This window comes from Rattus norvegicus, chromosome 5 (genome assembly GCF_021556685.1).
Source record: "Rattus norvegicus strain SHRSP/BbbUtx chromosome 5, alternate assembly SHRSP_T2T, whole genome shotgun sequence".
NCBI classification, from domain to species: domain Eukaryota; kingdom Metazoa; phylum Chordata; class Mammalia; order Rodentia; family Muridae; genus Rattus; species Rattus norvegicus.
This window is the reverse complement of record NC_141538.1, coordinates 150600149-150621495: the sequence shown is the minus strand read 5'-3', so window position 1 is coordinate 150621495 and position 21347 is coordinate 150600149. Positions and strand designations below refer to the sequence as shown.

The 21347-nt window shown below is 44.8% G+C and overlaps 1 protein-coding gene across 18 annotated transcripts in view; it reads left to right on the top strand.

Annotated features, from left to right (window-relative positions):
- Positions 1–21347, top strand: part of Phactr4 (phosphatase and actin regulator 4) — a 70998-nt gene that overhangs the window by 9200 nt on the left and 40451 nt on the right. For 5 of the 18 annotated variants that reach the window (XM_087551062.1, XM_087551055.1, XM_087551057.1 and 2 more), the window contains one exon: positions 12712–12825. In XM_087551062.1, the coding sequence (XP_087407188.1) occupies positions 12712–12825 (114 nt within the window). 18 annotated transcript variants of the gene reach the window in all.

Genomic DNA, 21347 nt, shown 5'->3' with positions numbered 1-21347 from the left:
GAACTACCATGTGGTTGCTGGGAATTGAAGGTCCTCTGGAAGAGCAGCCAGTGCTCATTTGTTTTGCTTTTTTTGAAACAGGATCTCATTGTAGCTCCACTGGCCTGGAATTCACTATGTAGACCAGGTTGGTCTTGAACTTTTAGAGCTCCCTCTGCCATTGCCTCCTGAGTGCATGACAGTGCTGGGCTCCATTCATACTTTCAACATAATTAAGGGTCCTAATGAGCTTCTGTTTGCTGACATTTGCTGTATTGCAAATTAGATGTAAGGGACTGGGAAGATGGTTCTGTGGTTAGGAGAGACACACACCTCATGTGTATATGCAGGCAGTGTAACATACCACAAGCTAGAGCCCCAGGCCTTAGGAAGTGTATTTGAGATATTTATTTTCTTCTGTCTTGCTCTATTGCCATTGATGTGACTGAGGCTGAATTTTCTGACCTGGTAGCCATAATCAGGAAGTTCAGGTTACATTTTTGGTCTTAATTGAAGTGATATTTATTTGTTTATTTATTCATTTTTCTGATTTTAATGAGCCTAGGGGCTGAGCACGTTGGAGGTTTTACAGAGTATAGCTAGTTCATGGGAGATCTTTAGTTTGAACGCTAGAGGGCAGACAGCACCTTGTTAATAAATCTAGTTTTGTCATCAAGTTACTCTTGAAATCATTGTGAGGATTGGGGAGATTGAACTTATTTTCACAGCACAGTGACTGTTCCTAAAGATGTGTTGGTACAATAAGCTGCAGACGTGAGATGTGGCCCTGCACTGGGACAGGCGTGCAGGAGGCCGTCCTCCAGGGGTTAGAGGGCCGTGCCTACATTATGTGAGATCTTTCAAAGAACAGGGAAGACAGGATGAGGGAAGGAAGGAAGGAAGAGAGAACAAAGCACAAGGAGATAAGCGAGACAAGAATGGCCATGGGCTGGACCGTGCGTATCCCGCTAAAGATTTCCACCACAGTAGGCTCTGGACATCCCTGATCTCAGATCTGTAATGGGGCTGCAGAGATGGCTCAGAGGTTAAGAGCACTGACTGCTCTTACAGAGCGCCTGGGCTGGAGTCCCAGTTCCAGGGGCTCTGGTGTCCTCTTCAGGCGTCTGAGGATACTGTTCGCATACTGTGCATAGACATGCAGAAAAAGATTCATACACATAAAGTAGAATGACGTCTGTAATTTTACAAAGTCTGAAACTCTTTGAATGCTAATATAATTGGAAAAGTCTGCCTGCCTGAATGAGAATGGGGTGGATTACAATCTGAAAACAAAGATAAGAACGTTATATGAAATTACCTTTAGGGGGTTGGGGATTTAGCTCAGTGGTAGAGCGCTTGCCTAGGAAGCGCAAGGCCCTGGGTTCAGTCCCCAGCTCCGGGGGGGTGAAAAAAAAAAGAAATTACCTTTAGCCTATAAGTTGTATATGAAATGTAAATGAATTTCATGTTTAAGTTGTGGGTTTTTTCATATTTATTTTAATAATTTTTTTGTGTGTATGCTCAGCACAGCAGTGTAGAGGTCAGAAGACAACTGTCAAGAGTCTCTCCTTCTGCCTTACGGGGCCTTGGGATCAAACTCTTGTAGTCAGGCTTGACAGCAAGTGTCTTTACCAAATGAGCCATTTCGATCCAACTCCCTCTACCCACTTTTGTGACAGGATCTCACTATGTATCCTGGAGACAGCCTAGAACTCACTCTGTAGACCAGGATGGCCTAGAATACCATTCTGCTTGGTTTGATGGTCCTTTTGAAGTAGTTTTGAGACAGGATCTCATGCAACCCAGTCTGGCTGGCCTTAAACTTCTTATACATTGAGTTCAGATGAGTTTGAGAACTACAGGTGTGTGCCACAACTGGTTTTACGCAATGCTGGGGGCTGGGGACTGAGCCCAATCCTCGTGTAGGCAGGTACCAGCTGAACTGAGCTATGCCCTCTTTAGGCCCCCCAGCTCCTATCCCCAGACATGATTTCTTTGTATAGCCCTCGATGTCCTGGAACTTGCTTTCTAGACCAGGCTGGCCTTGAACTTCGAGCTCCAACTGCCTCTGTCTCCTAAGTGTTGGAACTAAACCACCTTCTGGCTGGTAATACCTGTTTAAGTGTATGCGTGTGACACACACACACACACACACACACACACACCATGTGTGCCTGGCCTTCTGGCTGGTAATACCTGTTTAAGTGTATGAGTGTGACACACACACACACACACACACACACACACACACCATGTGTGCCTGGCCTTCTGGCTGGTAATACCTGTTTAAGTGTATGAGTGTGACACACACACACACACACGCACACACACACACGCGCACACACACACACACACACACGCACACACACACACACACACACGCACACACACCATGTGTGCCTGGCCTTCTGGCTGGTAATACCTGTTTAAGTGTATGCGTGTTACACACACACACACACACACACACACACACACACACACACACACACACACACCATGTGTGCCTGGTGCTTACTGAGGTCAGAAGGGGACATTGGGTCTGTGGAACTGGAGTTAAAGATGGTTGTAAGCCACCATGTAGGTGTTGAGAATTGAATACTAGTCTTCTGCAAGAACATGTACTCTTAACCAACTCTCCAGCCTGTTATACCCATTTTTATTTAATTAAAATTGTATCATTTAAAAAAGGTAAGAAACCATTTGTTAGTGTAGTGAGCAATTTCTTTGCCAAACAAATAAGGTCAGTTTTCTTTTAGCTTAGTTTATTTAGTATGGAAGACTAAGGTTATTATAGAATAAAGTAGGGTGCCCTTGAGGGGTGAGCGTGACAGTGGCCCAAGGGTCTTTTGTGTCTGTTATGTCTAATTTTGCTTTTTTGAGACTAGGTCTCTTTAGGCTGTCCTGGAACTCACTATGTGGGCCAGGCTGGCCTAGAACTCACAGAGATCCTCTTGTTTCTGCCTCCCAAGTGCTAGGTTAAAGGCGTGCACTCCCGCGCCTGGCAGAGCTTTTGGGTTTGTTGCTCTCCTGCTTCTATCTCAGCAGCTCTCAGCCTGTGGGTAGAGACCCCTGTGGGTCACATAGCAGGCATTCTTTTTTTTTTTTTTTTCTTTTCTTTTTTTCGGAGCTGGGGACCGAACCCAGGGCCCTGCGCTTGCTAGGCAAGCGCTCTACCACTGAGCTAAATCCCCAACCCCTGCAGACATTCTTATAGCAGAGATTTGCATTATGATTCATAACAGTAGCAAGATTACAATTAGGAAGTAGCAACAAAATAATTTTATTATTTTAATTTTAAAATTTTATACAATTATTTAAAATAATCTCATTTTATTATTATTATGAGTAACTGTGCTGGAGGGTCTCAGCATCAGGAAGGGAGAGAGCTAGTGCTCTATCTGATCAAGGGTATTTATTGAGTAGCTATGCTCGCAGCTAGTGTGTTGTTTCAAAGTTGATGGGAAATTTTTTATGATGTTGTCTTAACAGTGGAAGCTAGAAGCGCTGTCAGCAATACAGCCCTCCCTTCTATTTAAAGGGGGAAGCATGAACTTTATGTAGTCGCAGTCCTTCAGGCGTAGGAGATAAATTCCTCTAAGATTAAATGAGGCTAAAAGTGATGTTAGTTCATCCTTCTCTTGTGGGGTTTGGTGTTTTCCTAAAGCTTTAAGAATATATGCCTGCTCATTGGTTCACACCTATAATCCCAGCATTCTGGAGACTGAGGCAAGAGGATTACCACTAGTTTGATGCTAGCTTAAGATAATTAATTCCAGTACAGCCTGGGCTACAGATTGATTCTCTATATCAAAAAACAAGATAGATAGGTGGGTGGTTGGATAGATGGATGGATGGATGGATGGTTGGACAGACAGACAGACAGGTAGGCTGGCTGGCTGGCTTGGGGGTTGGTTTAGTTGGTAAAGTATTCCACTTGAAAGTGGTGGGCATCGTGATAAGTGATTGTACCCCAGTGCTGGGGAGGCAGAAGCAGGTCGATCCTTGGGGACTCCCTGGCTAGCCAGGCTAGCCTAAGCAGTGAGCTCTAAGTCAGTGAAAGGAGATGGGCAGTGTTCTGGATGACGGCACATGAGATTGTCCTTGAGTCTTCACATGAATCTGTATAAACATGTGTAATGCAGGCATGTGCACCTATACATAAGTACAAATACAAGCACATGAAAAATTACTACTAATGAGTTAATTGGAAAATAAAAATTTCTTAAGATTTTTTTTTGTTTGGGGGTGTTAATTTGGTTTCAAGGCTAAGGATTTATTTTGTGTATGAGGCTGTTTTGTCTGCATATATGTCTGCCTACCACAGACATGTCAGTGCTCTCAAAGGCCAGAAGAGAGTGTCATCTCCTGGGACTGGAGTTACAGATGGCTGTGAGCTGCCATGTGGTTGCTGGGAATTGAACTTCAGTCCTCCAGAAGAGCAGTCAGTGGTCTTTTTTTTTTTTTTTTTTTTTTCTTTTCTTTTTTTCAGAGCTGGGGACTGAACCCAGGGCCTTGTGCTTGCTAGGCAAGCGCTCTACCACTGAGCTAAATCCCCAACCCCACAGTCAGTGGTCTTAACTGCTGAGCCATCTCTCCAGCTCTGAAGAGACATTCTTTAAAAGACGAGTAGTTTGACTTAGTACAGAACATACAAAGGCGCGTGCCCTCTGCTTCTGCTTATAATCTCATCACACGCACACAGTATGTGCTTTAACATTGGGTACGATGAAGGCTGGTTAGTGTCCTAACCTCCATCGAGTGGTAACGGTGGGTCGTTGGATCCTTGACTGACTGGATTTATTCTTTCATCAAATTTTCGTTGGCACACTGCCCCATCTGCCTTAAAGGGAAAAAGGAAAAGAATAGGGTAGTGTTTCAGGGGCCTGGGGATAGATAGCTCAGTGGCAAGGTGCTCGCTGCATAGGCATAAGAGCATGAGTTCAGACCTCAGCTCATCTGACGGCCAAGCACAGTGCCTGTGTAATCCCAGGCCTGGCCAGGTGGAGACATGTGATCTCTGGGTCTTGCTAGGCATCCAGTGCAGCTGAGTCAGTGAGTTCCAGATCAATTGTACTGTGACTGAGAAAATACCCAGTACTGACCTATGGCCTGCAAGCATATGTCAGTATGCACTTGGATCCACATACACACACAAAAAAGATACAATTTAAGGTCTTAAGAGATATGGGCTTGGGCTGGAGAGACGGCTCAGTGGTTAAGAGCACTGACTGCTCTCCCAGAAGTTCAATTCCCCGCAACCACATGGTGGCTCACAACCATCTGTAATGGTGTCTGATGCCCTCTTCTGGTGTGTCTGAAGACAGCTACAGTGTACTCATATACATAAAATAAATAAAATTAAAAAAAAAAGAAAGAGATAATGGACTTTTTTGTTTGTTTTTATTTTTTGGGACAGGGTTTCTCTGTGTATTCTTGGTTGTCCTAGAACTCCCTATATAGACCAAGCTGGCCTTGAACTCACAGACATCTGCCTGCTCTGGGATTAAAGAGATTTGGAATTGTTAATGTCAGATAAAGTTAACTTTTTAAACAAATAAAAGTAGTTGTGAAGCTAGGGAATTAGCTCAGTTGGTAAAGACTTACTTTAAACTCTCTGAATCGGGAGCTGGAGAGATGGCTCAGAGGTTAAGAGCACTGATAACTCTTCCAGAGGTCCTGAGTTCAAATCCCAGCAACCACATGGTGGCTTACAACCATCTGTAATATACATTAGATAAATAAAAATAAAAAAAAAGAGTTTAAACTCTCTGAATCTATGCAAAAAAGCCAGGTGTGATGCCTTGTTGTAATCCGGGCATTGGGGAGGTAGGGACAGGCAGATCCCTGAGGCTCTCTGTCCAGCCAGCCTAACCTAATTGGGGAGCACCAGGTCCCAGTGAGAGAACTTGTCTCAAAAAATAAGGTGGAGAGTGATTGAAGAATACACCCAACATCTACCTCTGTCTTCCATATACCTGCATCATATGCACATAGGTAAATTATTAGTGCTGTAAGCCTTTGTGAAAACTAATTTACAATAACATATAACTCATGGAAACTATTTATAATAACCTATGTCTCATGTGGAAGCTAATTTTTTTTTAAAGATTTATTTATTTAATGTATGTGAGTACATTGTAGCTGTCTTCACACACCAGAAGAGGACAGCAGATCTCATTACAGATAGTTGGGAACCACCATGTGGTTGCTGGGATTTGAACTCAGGACCTGTGGAAGAGCAGTCAGTGCTCTTAACCACTGAGCCATCCCTCCAGCCCACTAATTTATAACACATAAAGTGCACTAGCAAAATAATCTCAATTATGTTGTCTTTTTTGTTCCTTTTTACACAACTGATCAGTGATATTATGTGTTCATAATTTCTAGGCCTATGCACATTTTGTAATTTAAATCAGCCATAACTCAAGAGAGTTGATTCTCTCCTTTTCCCATGTGGGTCCTGGGGATGAGAGTCAGCTTTAGCGAGCCCTTTTACCCAGTAAGCCATCTACTGGTCCCCAAGTGTTTTTTGAATGCCATAGTATACTGTGTGTGTATTATGCTATTTTATGAGGCTGTTGAGACAGTCCCCCCTTGTTTGTTTGTTTACTTATTAGTTTATAGTTTCATAAGATGAGGCGGAGGTGATCCAGGAAGACGCTCAGCGTCTAGCCCTAGCCCTGGCCTTCACATCTCTGCATGCAGCCCAGGCCGCTCTTGAACAAACAGCAGTCTTTCTGCCTCAGCCTGCGGTTAGACAGGGCCAGCACTCCCAGCCGCAGTTCCTACTGTCAAGGAATGTACAGTCCAACAAGAAAGAGACAAGTACACAGATGATTGCAGCCAAGGTGGCAGTGCAGCTGGAGGCAGAGCACACTCCCCAGAGACTCCCCATAACTGACGAGTCGAGGATCTAATGCAGACGGAGGAATGAAAAGGCTCAAGGAAGTAATGTGCCCTGGAGGCTAGAGACCGGCAGCTGGACAGATCAGAAAGAAAAGACGGAGGGAACAGCATATGGCTGTGTGAGTTAGACCCGGAGAAATGTATCATAGCTCCAAGGGTCAGCAGCACTAAAGATAAGGGTAGATGTGGGAGAGTTGTGAAAATTCCACACAAGGTCAGGATCTCTGAATGTTTGATTCACATGCCTCAGACTTCCAAGTGCCTGGGTTATAGATTACTGTATACTATATAGTATATTATGCGCCACCAGGACTGTATACTTATATTCTAGAGGTCACTGTTTGTGGACGTGGCACATGTCTGTAGTCCTGAAACTTGAAAGGCTGAATTGAAGCAAGAGAACTGAGAGGGCCTTGGGAGGAGCTATCTATGGATTAGAAAGGGGGCGGAGCTTGAGCTGACAGCACAGTGGTAGAACACTTGCTTAGCATATACAAGGGAATGGATTGATCTCCAGCACAAAAACATGGTTGTAGCCAGTGTGAGCTTGGTGTTACCTGTCTGTAATCTCAGCACTGGGAGGATTGAAAGCTCCGGACCTTCCTGGGCTACATAGAAAGGGACAGAATCAGAACAGAACCAGGCTTGAGATTATTGTCCTAAATACACAGAGACATTGTGCTCTAAAGCATCGCACACATCCTGTTGAACCCAGAATTAATAGAAAGCTTTTCACAAAAGAAAAAGAAAGTTTGAACCAAATCAGTAAATCCTGAAGGAATTACCTTGTCAGCTGGGGTTGCAGCTCAGCTGGTGGATGGTCTGGCTGGTGGACTCAGAGCCTGCGGATCTGCTCTCATACCATGCATACTGAGCTGTGAAAGGTCTTCTTAGGGACTCTGAGGACAGCCTGGGAGACGCGAGACCTTGTCTTTGAGAGGGAGAAAGGAGCACTTCAGCCCATTGTCTTTACAGACTTGTGTTTAGAGCAATTTCTCTTCTTGAGACCAAAGGAGCACCTTAGGGGAGGAAGGATGGGTTTCGTGGACAGTTCAGTGGGGTCTGCCCTGAGTGGGTGAGAGGGCCCAGCAGCAGGAGTGTGAAGTAGTTGCCTGGCATCTCAGCTGGGAAGCAGGAAAGGAAGAGTGCTGCTGCTCTGTGGCCCAGTTGTCCAGGAGCTCCCTGTAGACCAAACTGGCCTCGAACTCCCAGGTATCTACCTGCCTCTGCCTCCTGAGTGTGGCGATTGAAGGTGTGTGTCATCATGCCCGGAGTTTTCACTTTTTAACAAATATGTGGAGCTGGGGAGATGGCTCAAGAGTTAAGAGCACTGGCTGTTCTTCCAGAGGACTGGGGTTCAATTCCCCGCACCCACATGGTGGCTTACAACTGTCTGTAACTCCAGTTCCAGGGGATCTGACACCCTCACACCAGTGCATATAAAATAAAGTTAAATACATTAAAAGAAGTTTTTTAAAATTTATTTCATTTGATTTTTTTTCCCATGGCTGTCCTGGAACTCAGTTTGTAAACCAGGCTGGCATCAAACTCAGAGAGCCACCTGCCTCTGCCTCCTGAGTCCTGGGATTAAAGGTGTGTGCCACCACTGCCCAGCTTGCTTTATTTATTATGTGAGTGTGTATGCATCTGAGGTATCAGAAGAGAGCTTGGAGTCTCTCCTCCCCTCCCGTCTAGGTATTGAGCGCAGGTCATCAGGCTTAGCAGCCTGGTGCCTTTGCCTGCTAAGCCACCTCACTAGTCTCTATTTTCTCTTCAGCCCAGGACACTAGCCCATGCATAGTGTGAGTGCTCTCCTAACGTTCATTTATTCATTAATTTACTGTATGTGGGAGTGTGCATGCAACTGCACCCACGTGGCAGTCAGGGGACAACTTTGTGGCCTTGGTTCTTTTTCTACACCTTTACGTAGATTCTAGAGGTGAAACTCAGGTCTCTAGGCTTACATAGCAAACCATTCGCCAGCCTTAGTTAAACCTTTCTGGAAATACTTTCTAAGTAAAACCTGAGGTGGGTTTTTGTGGTGATTCTCTGTCCGTCAACTTCACAGTCATGATCAAACACTGCGCAGCCCTTCCTTAGATTTTGAGGTGGGCACCTTTAGGTTCCTGGTGCCTAAGCCAGGGAGCAGGAAGTATGAGTGCTTAATGGTTATTGGATTCTGTTTATTTTCTATTCATTTATTTTGAGTTTTCGAGACAGGGCTTTTCTGTGTAGCCCTGGCTATCTTGGAATTCCCTATGTAGACTGGGCTAGCCTTGAACTAACTCACAGAGATGTGCCTGCCTCTGCTTCCTGAATACTGGGATTAAAGATGTGTGCCCACTGCTATTTGTTTGATATATATATATATATATTTTTTTTTTTTTTTTTTTTTTTTTGGTTCTTTTTTTCGGAGCTGGGGACCGAACCCAGGGCCTTGCGCTTCCTAGGTAAGCGCTCTACCACTGAGCTAAATCCCCAGCCCTTGATATATTTTTGAGATAGAATCTCACTCTATGGTTCACACTAGCCTCAGACTCAGAGCAATCCTCTGGCCTCAGCCTCTGCACTGCTGGGACTGACAGGCATAAGTCACTACCCCGTGGGATCATGCTTCTTTAAGGATTCTTCATGAGAAGAAATAGCTCTTAGGTTGAAATAACAATCACCAAGCTTGTTTCTTGGAAGGTTCTGTGTTTTGGGATTCATATTTATCCACAGCACTCATGAAGCTTTTCAGAAAAGTCAAAAGAGAATTATACTGGCTGCTTTAGCTAGACAGAAGCATAGGTGCAGGTTGTCTGAACTTTCCTGATTTCACGGGCTGTTTTCCTAAGGCATGCATACATTTGGTTCTGCTTTTAAAATGAAACTTGGAAGCAAAGGTGTATAATATAAAACGTAATTTTCTCTTTGACTTTAAAAGTTCTATGGAAAGTTTTAATTATACCCCCCCACCCCCTATTTCCTGTGGCTCTAGAAAATTGAAGGTTTTAAAGGGAGGGCTATTTTGTATATGAAATCAGCAAAGCGCACTTGAATCACCAGCGGGAGCGAGTGTGATAGACACATTCACCCAGTCAGCCTGAGCTATTCTGTAGGAATTACTGTTGACTCACAGCGGTACCAGGTGTTCATTACTCAGACGCTTTATTTAGGAGAGAATAAAGGATGGGTTCTTCTGCATATGAGCCGGAAAGGAATGCCCCTGAACCTGAATCCTTGCTAGAAGTTCCTGACTAGCTTTCTCAGGTGCCGTGGCTATTCTCAAACAGTTACTGTGCTCACAGATACGAACGTGACCGAGGGCCGGTTCTACACAGATTTCCTGTCTCCTTTACTTGCAGACAGCGTGTGAGCCAGCTGAATTGTGAATCGTTATGAGAGAGAGAAGGAAGGCGGGAGCAGCCATGGTTGTTAATCGTCATCCCTTTGAGTCACAGGCAGTGACTGCTCCAGTTAGGAAACATTCCGCACATTGCAAAACCCTGCAGTGGGTCCTCCATTCTGTCTGCCCAGTTTCTAGACATCATTGACATCTCCGGGCTCCTTAATAGAGTTCAGTTGGCTCTTCCATGGGATTTTATAAGGTTGTGTTTTTTCATTAAATGACTAATCTCTTTTATTGTAATTATAAAAACCAACTACATTCTGCTCATGAAAAAACAATAGAGTAGAAAAAATTGGTGATCAATGAGGTTTACTAATAACACAATTCACATGATTATTTTTTTTGCCTTCTTTGGCAAGAATTGACTTTTGATTCATTATAAAAAGTATTGAGTGGTACACCTGACCAACCTTCCTGGAGCCTCTTCTCCCCCTGGCAGCATACTGAATTGCTTAAATCTTTGGTTCAACAGGAAAGGACTTTAACAATAGTTTTCATCACTTATGCTCACATGATTTTTTGTCTGTGCATATGGTGTATATATAAATCCATGGTTTCTTGTGTGTGTGAGCACCCATGTGCAAGTATAGTGTGGGTTCAGATGCACACTCACGGGGGGCACGTGCCTATGGCAGCCAGGGTCCTCGACGTATCTCTTCCTTTGCCACACTCATCTCGTATGTGGTGTGTATGTGTGTGGTGTGTGCACACAGGTACCAGAGGGGGACATCAGGTCTAGTCATTTGTTGCCCTCCATCTTTTGTTGTTGCCTTGAGTCAGGGTTTTTCTGCGTGTAGCTCTGGCTGTCCTAGAACTCCTGTAGACCAAGTTAGCCTTGAACTGAGAGACCTGCCTGCCTCTCATGCTCAGTGCTGGGATTAAAGGTGCACACCACCATATCCCAGCTCATTGCTTTCTGTCTTATTTCTTGAGACATAGTCTCATTCTGAACTTGAAGGTCCCATATCCACTAGGTTGGCTGGCCAGTGAACTGTAGGTATGTCTCCTGATTTAATCCTATAATCTATGAATAACTGTTTCCATTCTCAGGGATGCCCTCATGCTTTTTAATCTGATTTAATCTGAGACAAAGTGATCCCTGATTCTTCACTTCCGTCACATAAAGAACTTGGCATTTCTGTTTTTTCGTATACTGTTTATAATCCTCCTGTGCAGAAAATGGAACATGGATTTTTACCATATATATATAAAATTTCCATACCCCAAATATTTTTTTTTTGTTTTGTTTTGTTTTATACAGGGTCTCACTGTGTAGCTCTGGCTATCCTAAAACTCACTTTATAGGCCAGGCTTGACCTCAAATTTGCTAAGATTTGTCTGCTTCTGCCTCCTGGGTGCTGAGACTCAAGGACTGCACCAACACCCCCAGCTAGGAATAAATTTTCAAAATTTAGTGTGGCTATGCCACCACCTCCCCCTTAAAGTGAGCTTCTTAGCAGTTCTCGTGATCATTTGGAATGATAGAATACTTCGTGGTTGGCGTAGATTTCTTGCCTCCATGGCTCATGGTCTTGCCCTGATGATCTTTGGAGCATGGTCTTGTTTTATAACCCTGGCTGCTTTCCCTTGTCGTTGCCTTCTGCCCCAGCACTCAGAACGCTGGGGTCACAGGCGCCTTTCGCTCCCATGTTTCATAAGCAGAGCTTCAGATTAATTCTGTTTCTTTTTTTTTTTTTTTTTTTTTTTTGGTTCTTTTTTTCGGAGCTGGGGACCGAACCCAGTGCCTTGCGCTCGCTAGGCAAGTGCTCTACCGCTGAGCTAAATCCCCAACCCCTTAATTCTGTTTCTTGGTGGGGCCAGAGTTCAGTGCTTGCCTAGATGCATGGGGCATGCTTGAGGGGCAGGCGACTCCGGTTGCTGAAGACTTGCTGCATGTACACTGTGCGCTGGGCTGCTTACGGCAAGCCTTGGTAGTTAGTTTAAGGGTAATGCATCATGGTCCCTGCCCATAAAGAGCTTCTAGATTACTAGGGAATTGTAAAGATTATTGCAGTTCAGGGTGCTGTGTCCACCAACACCTAGTCCAGTGGTTCTTATCCTGTGGGTCAGACCCCTATGGGGAATCAAAGGACCCTTTTATAGGAGTCACCTATGATAACAGATGTCAAGTAGCAATGAAAATGATTTCATGGTTGGGGAGTTGTGGTTATCCCAACATGAGGTACCGAATGTATTAAATGGCCCTGGCATTAGAAAGGTTGAGAACCACTGGCTTAGTCCATTCTTTTTGTTTGATTGGTTTGAGATTTTTGAGATATTTTATTATGTAGCTCAGGTTATGGGACTTGAATCTTCTGTCTCTGCCTCCCAAGTGCTGGTTTGTGCCACAGTGGTGGAAGATAATGTTTTTTGTCTTTCAGACTTGATACTTGTTTCTTTTCCTTACCCATTATGCCTTCTCTGGCTTCCTCTAGACACTGCTCCCCTAACCCCTACGTGCTGGTTGTATTCTGGGATGACTCCTGTTAGTGAAAGCACCAAGCGGAAAGCCTTGTTTTGGTGCCAACACAGTACTAGGCACATGATAGGTGAGTCTATTGGAGTTCTGTTTGCACAGTTAAGGAAAGCCGTCAACCGAGGAAGCAGGATTCAGGCGGTTCTTAAGGATGGTGGATCCTCTCCTCCTGGATTTGAGAAAGAAATTCCAGGCTAAAGGAACAATTTACAAAAATGAAAAACATGCTGAGGAGTTGGCACAGATGACTAGGGAGGCCTTCTGCCAGTGTGGCATGGTCGCTGCCAGAAGCTGTGAGTGGGCGAGCCCCCAAAGCCTGGCAGCCAGATCGTGTCATACAGATCACCTGAGCGAGTGCGTGCTTCCACGGCTCTTCCTCTGTCTATGCCTTAGCACTTTAGTCCTTTTCTCGTCACCATTGTGACTTTCTGCTGTTTGTTTCTCTCTCAAAACTGGTAATGAGGACTGGGGAGGTGACTCGCTGCCAGTTGTGTAACCCAGCATAGAGCACAGAAACCACTGGAGCTTTGGGGAAGACAGACCAACACCAACCAACCTCTGCTTCCACACGAGCCTCTGTGTACATGCACACATGCACATGCTCACACCATACACATGTACAAATAGCTAGGGGCTAGGAGACCACTAAGATGACTCAGCAGGTAAAGGCACTGGCCACCAGGCCTCAAAACCTGAGTTCCATCTCCAGGATCCACGTGGTGTAAAGAACAATGCTTTTCTGACCTCCACAGGTATGTGTTCTCTCACACACATACACAAATAAAAAGATGGAATGAAAATCTTGTAAATCAGGGCTGGGAATGCAGCCCAGCTGCTGGACTAGTGCCTAAGATGAACAAAGCCCCAGGCCATCCCCAGCATCGCATAACTAAGTGTAGTAGAACAAGCCTGTAATGCCAGTCTAAATTCCAGCACTTGGGAGGCAGAGGCAGGAGGATCATCAGTTCAAGGCTACACAGTTCAGCTTGAGGCCAGCCTAGACTACATGAAACTGTCCCAAAGCAGGAGGGGGTAAATAATCATACATTTTTACTTCAGAGATTCCAAAGAATTTAGGATATATATAATTACATATACTATATACTATATATTAGGTTTATTTTATTTTATGTGGTTTGCCCGCAGGTATGTATGTATGTGTTCTGTATATCTGGTGCCCCCAGAGCTCAGATTGTTGGATCACCTGGAACGGGACTTAAGCATGGTGTGCGGTGCCATGTGAGTGCTAGGAATGGAACCCATATTCTTTGTAAGGGAAACAAATGTTCTCTAGCCCCAACACACACACATACATACACACACATACACACACACCACACACACACACCACACACATACACATACACACACAACACACACACACATACACACAACACACACACAACACACACACCCCACATATACCACACACACATACACACCACATACACACATACACACCCCCCCACATATACCACACACACCACACACACACACACATACAGAACACACATACACATACACACACCACACACACACATATACCACACACATACACACACACATACACCACACACACATACACACAACACACACACACATACACACATACACACACACACCCCACATATACCACACACACACCACACATACCACACACACACACACACACCACACACACACCACACACATACACACACAACACACACACACATACACCACACACACATACACACAAACACACCACATACACACATACACACACACACCCCACATATACCACACACCACACACACACACACACACACCACACACACAAACATACCACATACCACACACACCACACACATACACATACACACACAACACAACACATACACCACACACACATACACACACACACCCCACATATACCACACACCCCCCCCCACACACACACAAACATACCACATACCACACACACACCACACACATACACATACACACACAACACACACACACCACACACACATACACACATTGGGAGGTAATAAATATTCAGTCCATATACAACGCAAGATTGTAGAATAATTGGAGGCTTTGCAAGTAAGGCTATATCTAAAATGTGCCTTTGAAATGGACTATTTGACTGTTACTCTAAACCCTGCTGATGGTGTTGGGTGTTTTGTTGTGACTAAATGTATAGGGTCTTTGCTATACACTGGGGCAGGCTTTGAGCCTTTCTTCTGTGGCTTTGAGCCTGGAGGCTTCCAGCCAAACTCAGTTCAGGAAGGGGAGGGATGGGCTTTTGGGCTGTGCCGCTGGCAGCCAGAATGGGGTTGGCTGTCTCCTCCCCTTCCGCACTGGTGCTCTACACACTGTGCTCTCTGGAATGACAGGCATTCCTGTGTGAAGAGAGCTGCTGTTGAAGACGTTTGTGAGAGCCACACGTACCTGGTGGCCGGCAAAACAGAAACTCCAGATCTCACGCTGTTTCCTGGCATTTGGCAGTGATACAGGATTGCTGGTCCCTTACATGGATTTATCTTTTTAAGAGACGTTTGCTTTTGCCAGAAAGAGTTTGTTGTCGTGGGACACATCTAAGACAATTATAATCATGGGGCAAGCTGATGTCTCCAGACCGGTAAATCCAGATGCAGTTGGTGAGTAATGGAAGGCAGGAAAATAGACATCTTGAGCGAGGCGGGCTCGCAGGTGAAGTTGGCGTCTCTTAGGAAGTGGAGTACAAGGCTTAGCATATTTGTAAAAGTCTGTGAGAAATGAATGAGAACTTTAGAGTTGTTTCTACCTGGTTAAATTCATTTCCCTTTCGCGGTTGTGCTTTACCTGCTCTCTGGAGTCTTGTTTTAAGATTATATTGCTAGGATGCTACCTAATGGTTTATTCTTGCCTTTAAAGAAAATAAAAGTTACATGAGCTGTTCCTTAGAGGCAGAGGTGTCTTACTGGTACTCTGCAAGTTCGGGTGATTGTTAAGTGTGTGATCGAGAAATAAAATCGTCAGCTTCTAAAAATGGGATCGTTTTTAAGGTTGAATTAGATGTTTTAGACTTGTTACACACTTTCTAAGACTTTCTCCGTGTACAAGTGTTGTTCCTTCTAAGACGCTTTGCTGTATGAACCTGTGAAGTGTTACTGTCTTGGGGGGCGGCGCAAGCTCAGACGCAGCAGGAACTGTGAGTGTGGCTCGGAGCTGAAGCGTGAATGGAGGGGGTCGCCCATCATCTTGGTGAGCACATTCTCCTGTCTTCGTAGGTGTTGGAGCTGCTGCTGCTGATTAATTGTGCAAATGATTTAAAAAAGAAGATTGGAAAGAATAGTGTTGAGGTTATTTCCGGGCAGTGCTATTTAGGGCACACTGTGTAAAGTGACTTTGATTTAGGAGGCGTCAGGAAGCCTCTTTCTCTCCCTTCTACTAAGAGAGAAAAGGTCTGAGCTGGCCATGGTAGCTCACTCCTTTGATCCTTGTACCACGGAGGCAGATGCAGGTGGTCTCTGCTTCTAGGCCAGCCTGGTCTCCAGAGTGAGTTCCAGGGTAGACAGGCTACATAGTGAGATGCTGCCTCAAGAAAGCCCAGTGAGGTGAGGTGAAAAGCTGTGGTAACTGAGCAGGGAGGGTCGAATGTGCTGGACTTGTTGCACTTTAGTTTCTGATTTCCCAGGGAAGGTGTTTCCAGGTATTCCTGAGACTGAGCACACGGATGACAAAGTGTCACACAGTCACAGACTCGGGACTCCAGGCCAGAGCGCGCTCCAGTCACTTGCTTTCCTCTGAACACTGCGCTAAGTCTTTCTCAGATCAGTCCTTTTTAAAAAGTGAGGTGCCTTATAGAAAAGGGTTTACAGAAAAATACCAGAAACCCTCAGGACTACTTTCCAGCTTGAGAGAGTAAGTTAAAACAGAGAGGCGGGTGGGGTACACATCAGTAACCCCAGAACTGGGAGGCAGAGGCAGGAGGATCAGGGGCTCAGGAGTCAGCCGGGGCTGGATAGCAAGTTTCAGACCAGCCTAGGTTTTAGGACATCCTGTCTCCCACACACAAACATTTTATTAAATAATTTTTAAAATCATAAGCCAAAGTAGAGCTCTCCTCAGCCTCTCCCTTCTCTCCTTTCCAATGACATGTCTGTCGCTGTTTTGCTCCTAGAGCCAGCCTTCTCCTGTATGTGACAAATTACCTACTTGTGCAGGGTCAGTTCTTCTCATGCCTGCTGCTCCATAGCTCTTCTCTGACAGATTCTGTGCGAGCTCAGTACTGGCAGGCGTTTATCCTCACTGTGGACAGAGAGTTTGGGAAAGCATTGAGTCGTTGAGCTGCTACTGTTTAGTGATGGGGCCCCTTTATGAAGACCATCGTCTGATCTCTGTGCTGATGACTATTCTTTTGCTTTTAAGAAAGAACTAAGGGAACCTGGTACCTCAGTGAGAGGGCTTCAGTCCCCAGCACCACATAAACTTGGGTGTGGTGCACACAAGTCATGAAGGCGTTCAGGTGGAGGCAGGGGGTCAGAAGGTCAAGGTCAGTCTTGGTGCCAAGTTTGCCTGGGCTGCCTGAAACATGGTCTCAGGGACAGGAAGAAGTCACATTTGCCACCAATAAATATAACAGACATTGTGGGAGACTGGAGATGTAGCTTAAAGTACTTTGCAGCATGCATTAGACCTTGGACTGGATTTGATCACAATTATAGCAAAAAATACACACAATAATAATTGTAAATAAAATATTTTAATTAATAATTTTTATTAGCTAGGTTGTGGTGGCATATGACTTTAATCTGAGCACTTGGGAGACAGAGGCAGGCAGATCTCTCTGAGTTCCAGGACAGCCAGGGCTACATAAAGTACTCTGTTTCACAAAACAAACACGCAAAAAATTATTTTTAAATTTACTTTATGGGAGTTTTGTCCTGTATGTCTGTACGTGTGTGTGCTTGTTGTCCACTGAGGCTGGAGGAGGGCACTGTGTCTTCTGAATCTGGAGGTGCAAGTAGGTGGGCGGGGTTGTGGGAGTCCTCTGGAAGGGCAGCTGGTGCTCCTAACCACTGAGCCAGCCCGCCCGCCCGCCCTCAGATACTAATTTCTTATGAAGTGTTTTAGTGGGCAGCTGTTTAGAGGGTTGCACTAGATCCTTAGAAGGATAAACAGGCCAGAATAAGCCGTGCAGTATTCTAGAACTGTCATACACTTAGGTCTTTGTTCAGTCTTTTTTTTTTTCTTAAAAAAAAACTTCGTGTTTTCTGTATGATATATGGTATGTGTTGTATTGTGTATGTGTGTTTTGTAGTGTGATATGTGTAGTGTTTGGTGTGTATGTGATGTTTGCGTGTGTTGTGTTCTGTGTATGCACGTATTCATGAAGGTATGCATGTTGAGGCCTGAGGTGGGTTTTGATCACCTTCTACGTCACTCCTGACTATTTGTTTGTTGGTGTTGACTTGCCCGTTTTACGTTTTTTTGTCGTCCTCCTCCCCCCCCCACCCCCCCACCCCCGAGCTGGGGACCGAACCCAGGGCCTTGCACTTCCTAGGCAAGCGCTCTACCACTGAGCTAAATCCCCAACCCCCTGTTTTACGTTTTTATTTTTTCGTTAGTATGTATGTGTGGGAGCGGATTATGTGTGAGCATGTGTATACCACAGTGCTTTTGTGGAAGTGGGGGAACAACCAGCTGAGTCTGGTCTGTATCCCTACCCTGTGGGACCCAGAGGTCAAACTCAGGTCTTCAGGTTTGGTGACTAGAATCTTTATCTGCTGAGCTTTTTCAACATGGGCCCGTCCCACTTCATTTCTTGTTCTGGGTTTTTTGTTTGACTTTTTTTTTTTTTTTTCTTTTAAAAGAAAAGTTCTCATGAGTGGTGTTGGTGGTGTACCCTTTTAATTCCAGTACTCTGGAGGCAGAGGCAGGCAGATCTCTGTGAGTTGGAGGTCATAGGGTCTACATAGTGTTAGAGGCCAGCTAGAGGGACATAGAGACACCTTGTCTCACTTTGTAGTGCTGGCAGACCTGGAAATCCCTAAATAGATTAGCCTGGCCTCAGACTCACAGAGATTTGCCTGTCTCTGCCTCCCAAATGCTGGGATTAAAGATAGCTGCTACCTACCATGCTGGTTCCCCCTGCTTCCTCTCTTTAATAGAACATGTTTAAAAGTGTGTGTGCCTCTGTGTGTGTGTGTGTGTGTGTGTGTGTGTGTGTGTGTGTGTGTGAGAGAGAGAGAGAGAGAGAGAGAGAGAGAGAGATGTATACATGCTACAGTATATGTCTGGAGATCAGAGAATAACTTAACCCCCCAGCCCCACTATGGTGTCTGGGGATTGAACTCTTGGTTATCATGGCTGTGTGACAAATGCTTTTACACTATAAGCAATCTCACTGGCCCCTCCATCTTATTTTATTAAGACAGGATCTCTTATTGAACCTGAGAAGATTGGCTTGCTAATGGGCTCCAGGGTCCTGTTAACTCCATTCCTACCCCCTCAGTGCTGGGGTTATAGATACAAGCTACCATGCTGGCTTTTCCATGAGTCCTGGGGATCCAAACTCAAGCCCTCTTGTGAACACTGCATTGATGGACATCGGCTGAGCTTTGCAGCCGGCATCCTTATCTTCAGCGTCTGCATGCCGTGTGGCCGAGGTGGAAAGCAGTCTCTGTGGTGCCTGGCCTTAGACTAAGTAAGCATTCTGGCACTCTGCTAGCCCCAGGCTCCATCACTTCTTGCCACAGCTGTGGCAGAAAAGACCTTTTTCCTGAGGTAGAAGTGTAGAGACCTTACCCAGGGAGACCTGGCCCGTTCCTGCTAATCCCCATGGCCAAGGCTGTACAAGATCTCCAGAAGGTGTAGACCGTCTCTGCACATGGACACTGCTTTGTTCATTAGGGAAATGTTTGGCTTTAGAGTTCTGTTGCAGTCTTCTGAAACTACTCATTAAATCCAACAATAAGCCTCTTTTAGAGAACAAAATATTAAACACTGTGGCAAAGTATAACTAATGCTGCCCCTTTACAAGGTTCTGAGGGCCGAGACGGGAGTGTCACATAAGTTTCAGGCCAGTCAGGGATGGGGAGTGAGACCCTGTCTTAGAACAAAAGGAAACACAAAAAAGGACAGAAAATATTGCCCAACTAGTAAAAGTGATTGTTGCCAAAGTCTGGTGGCCTAAACTTGATCCCTGTTTGAACCAGCATGGTGGAAGGAGAGGACAGACTTCTTCAAGTTGTCCTCTGGCCTCCACACGAGCCCTGGCACATGCACACACACATAACATGAGTGAATACACAATGAACTGGGGGCGGGGATCTTATGGATGGAAACAAAGATATCAAAAATTTTAATTGATAAGGTACAAATGATAGAGGTGGGATTCAAATAAATCTAAGCTGATTTAGTTACAATTTAGTGAAGGAATGTTGAAGATTTGTGTTCTGGGGACTCACGGGTACGTCGCCTGACTGTACTTAGCTATCCAACGTGGGTGAGTAGCAACTGGTGGAAGGCCAGACGCGAGCTCCGTGTCTGTAAGACCAGCTACTCTGGAAGCTGAGATGAGTGAGCTCAGGACCATCCTGGGCAAGTGAGCCTCTTCTCACAGTAAGACTGGAAAGAAGGCTATGGAGACAGGTTGTTGTACAGTACAGCCAGAATAGGAATGTGACATTATACAGTCTTTGATCTAGGGTGCATTGTTTTTTTTTTTTTTTTTTTTTGTTTTTTTTTTTGGTTTTTTTTTTTCGGAGCTGGGGACCGAACCCAGGGCCTTGCGCGTCCTAGGTAAGCGCTCTACCACTAAGCTAAATCCCCAGCCCCAATGTTTAATCCTGTTCTTTTCTTTATCCACTATGGGTAGTCATAACTTGCACATAGTCCGCGAATGCCTGAAGATGCAAACAAAGGGTTAAAAGGCTATGGCTCGGGTTTTGTTGTTTTGAGACAAAATCCCCATAATAAGGTCCAGGCTGGTCTTAAACTCTCTATGGACTCCAGGCTAGAACTCAAAGACACAGCTAACGCCCTACTTCAGTATTTTAAGAGTTTGAATTATAGACATGTACCACCACCGCCATCTTTTAGTGTTTTCTTTTTATTTATATAAGTATTTATCTTGACAACCCTGTTTTTGCTTTAAAAAATACACCCACACCAATGTACGCACACATAAGTGTGTATATCATGCACAGATATGCATGCAGGCAAAATACTCATACAAATCAAGTAAAATAAAAGTAATAGAGAAAATAAAGTAGATGGCAACTGGGTAATGTCACCTAGGGCCTTCATGCACACACACAACAGCAAAATAAACCACCTTTAGGTATGTGAATAAAGAATTAATAAATTATCACAGGGCAGTTTAATGGCATAACTGGATGACAAATTAGTTTGTAAAAAGAATTTAATGTGAATATCACTTTATAATTTAGATCTTTTAAATTAAAAATCACATTTATTTGTTTGTTTATATGTATGTGTGCATGCATACACCACAGTGTGCATGTGGAAGTCAGAAGACAACAGGGGTCTGATTTGAGGGGTCCAGCTCAGGTTGTCAGACTTGTCAGCTAGTGCCTTTTCCAGCGAAGCCATCTTTTGGATGGC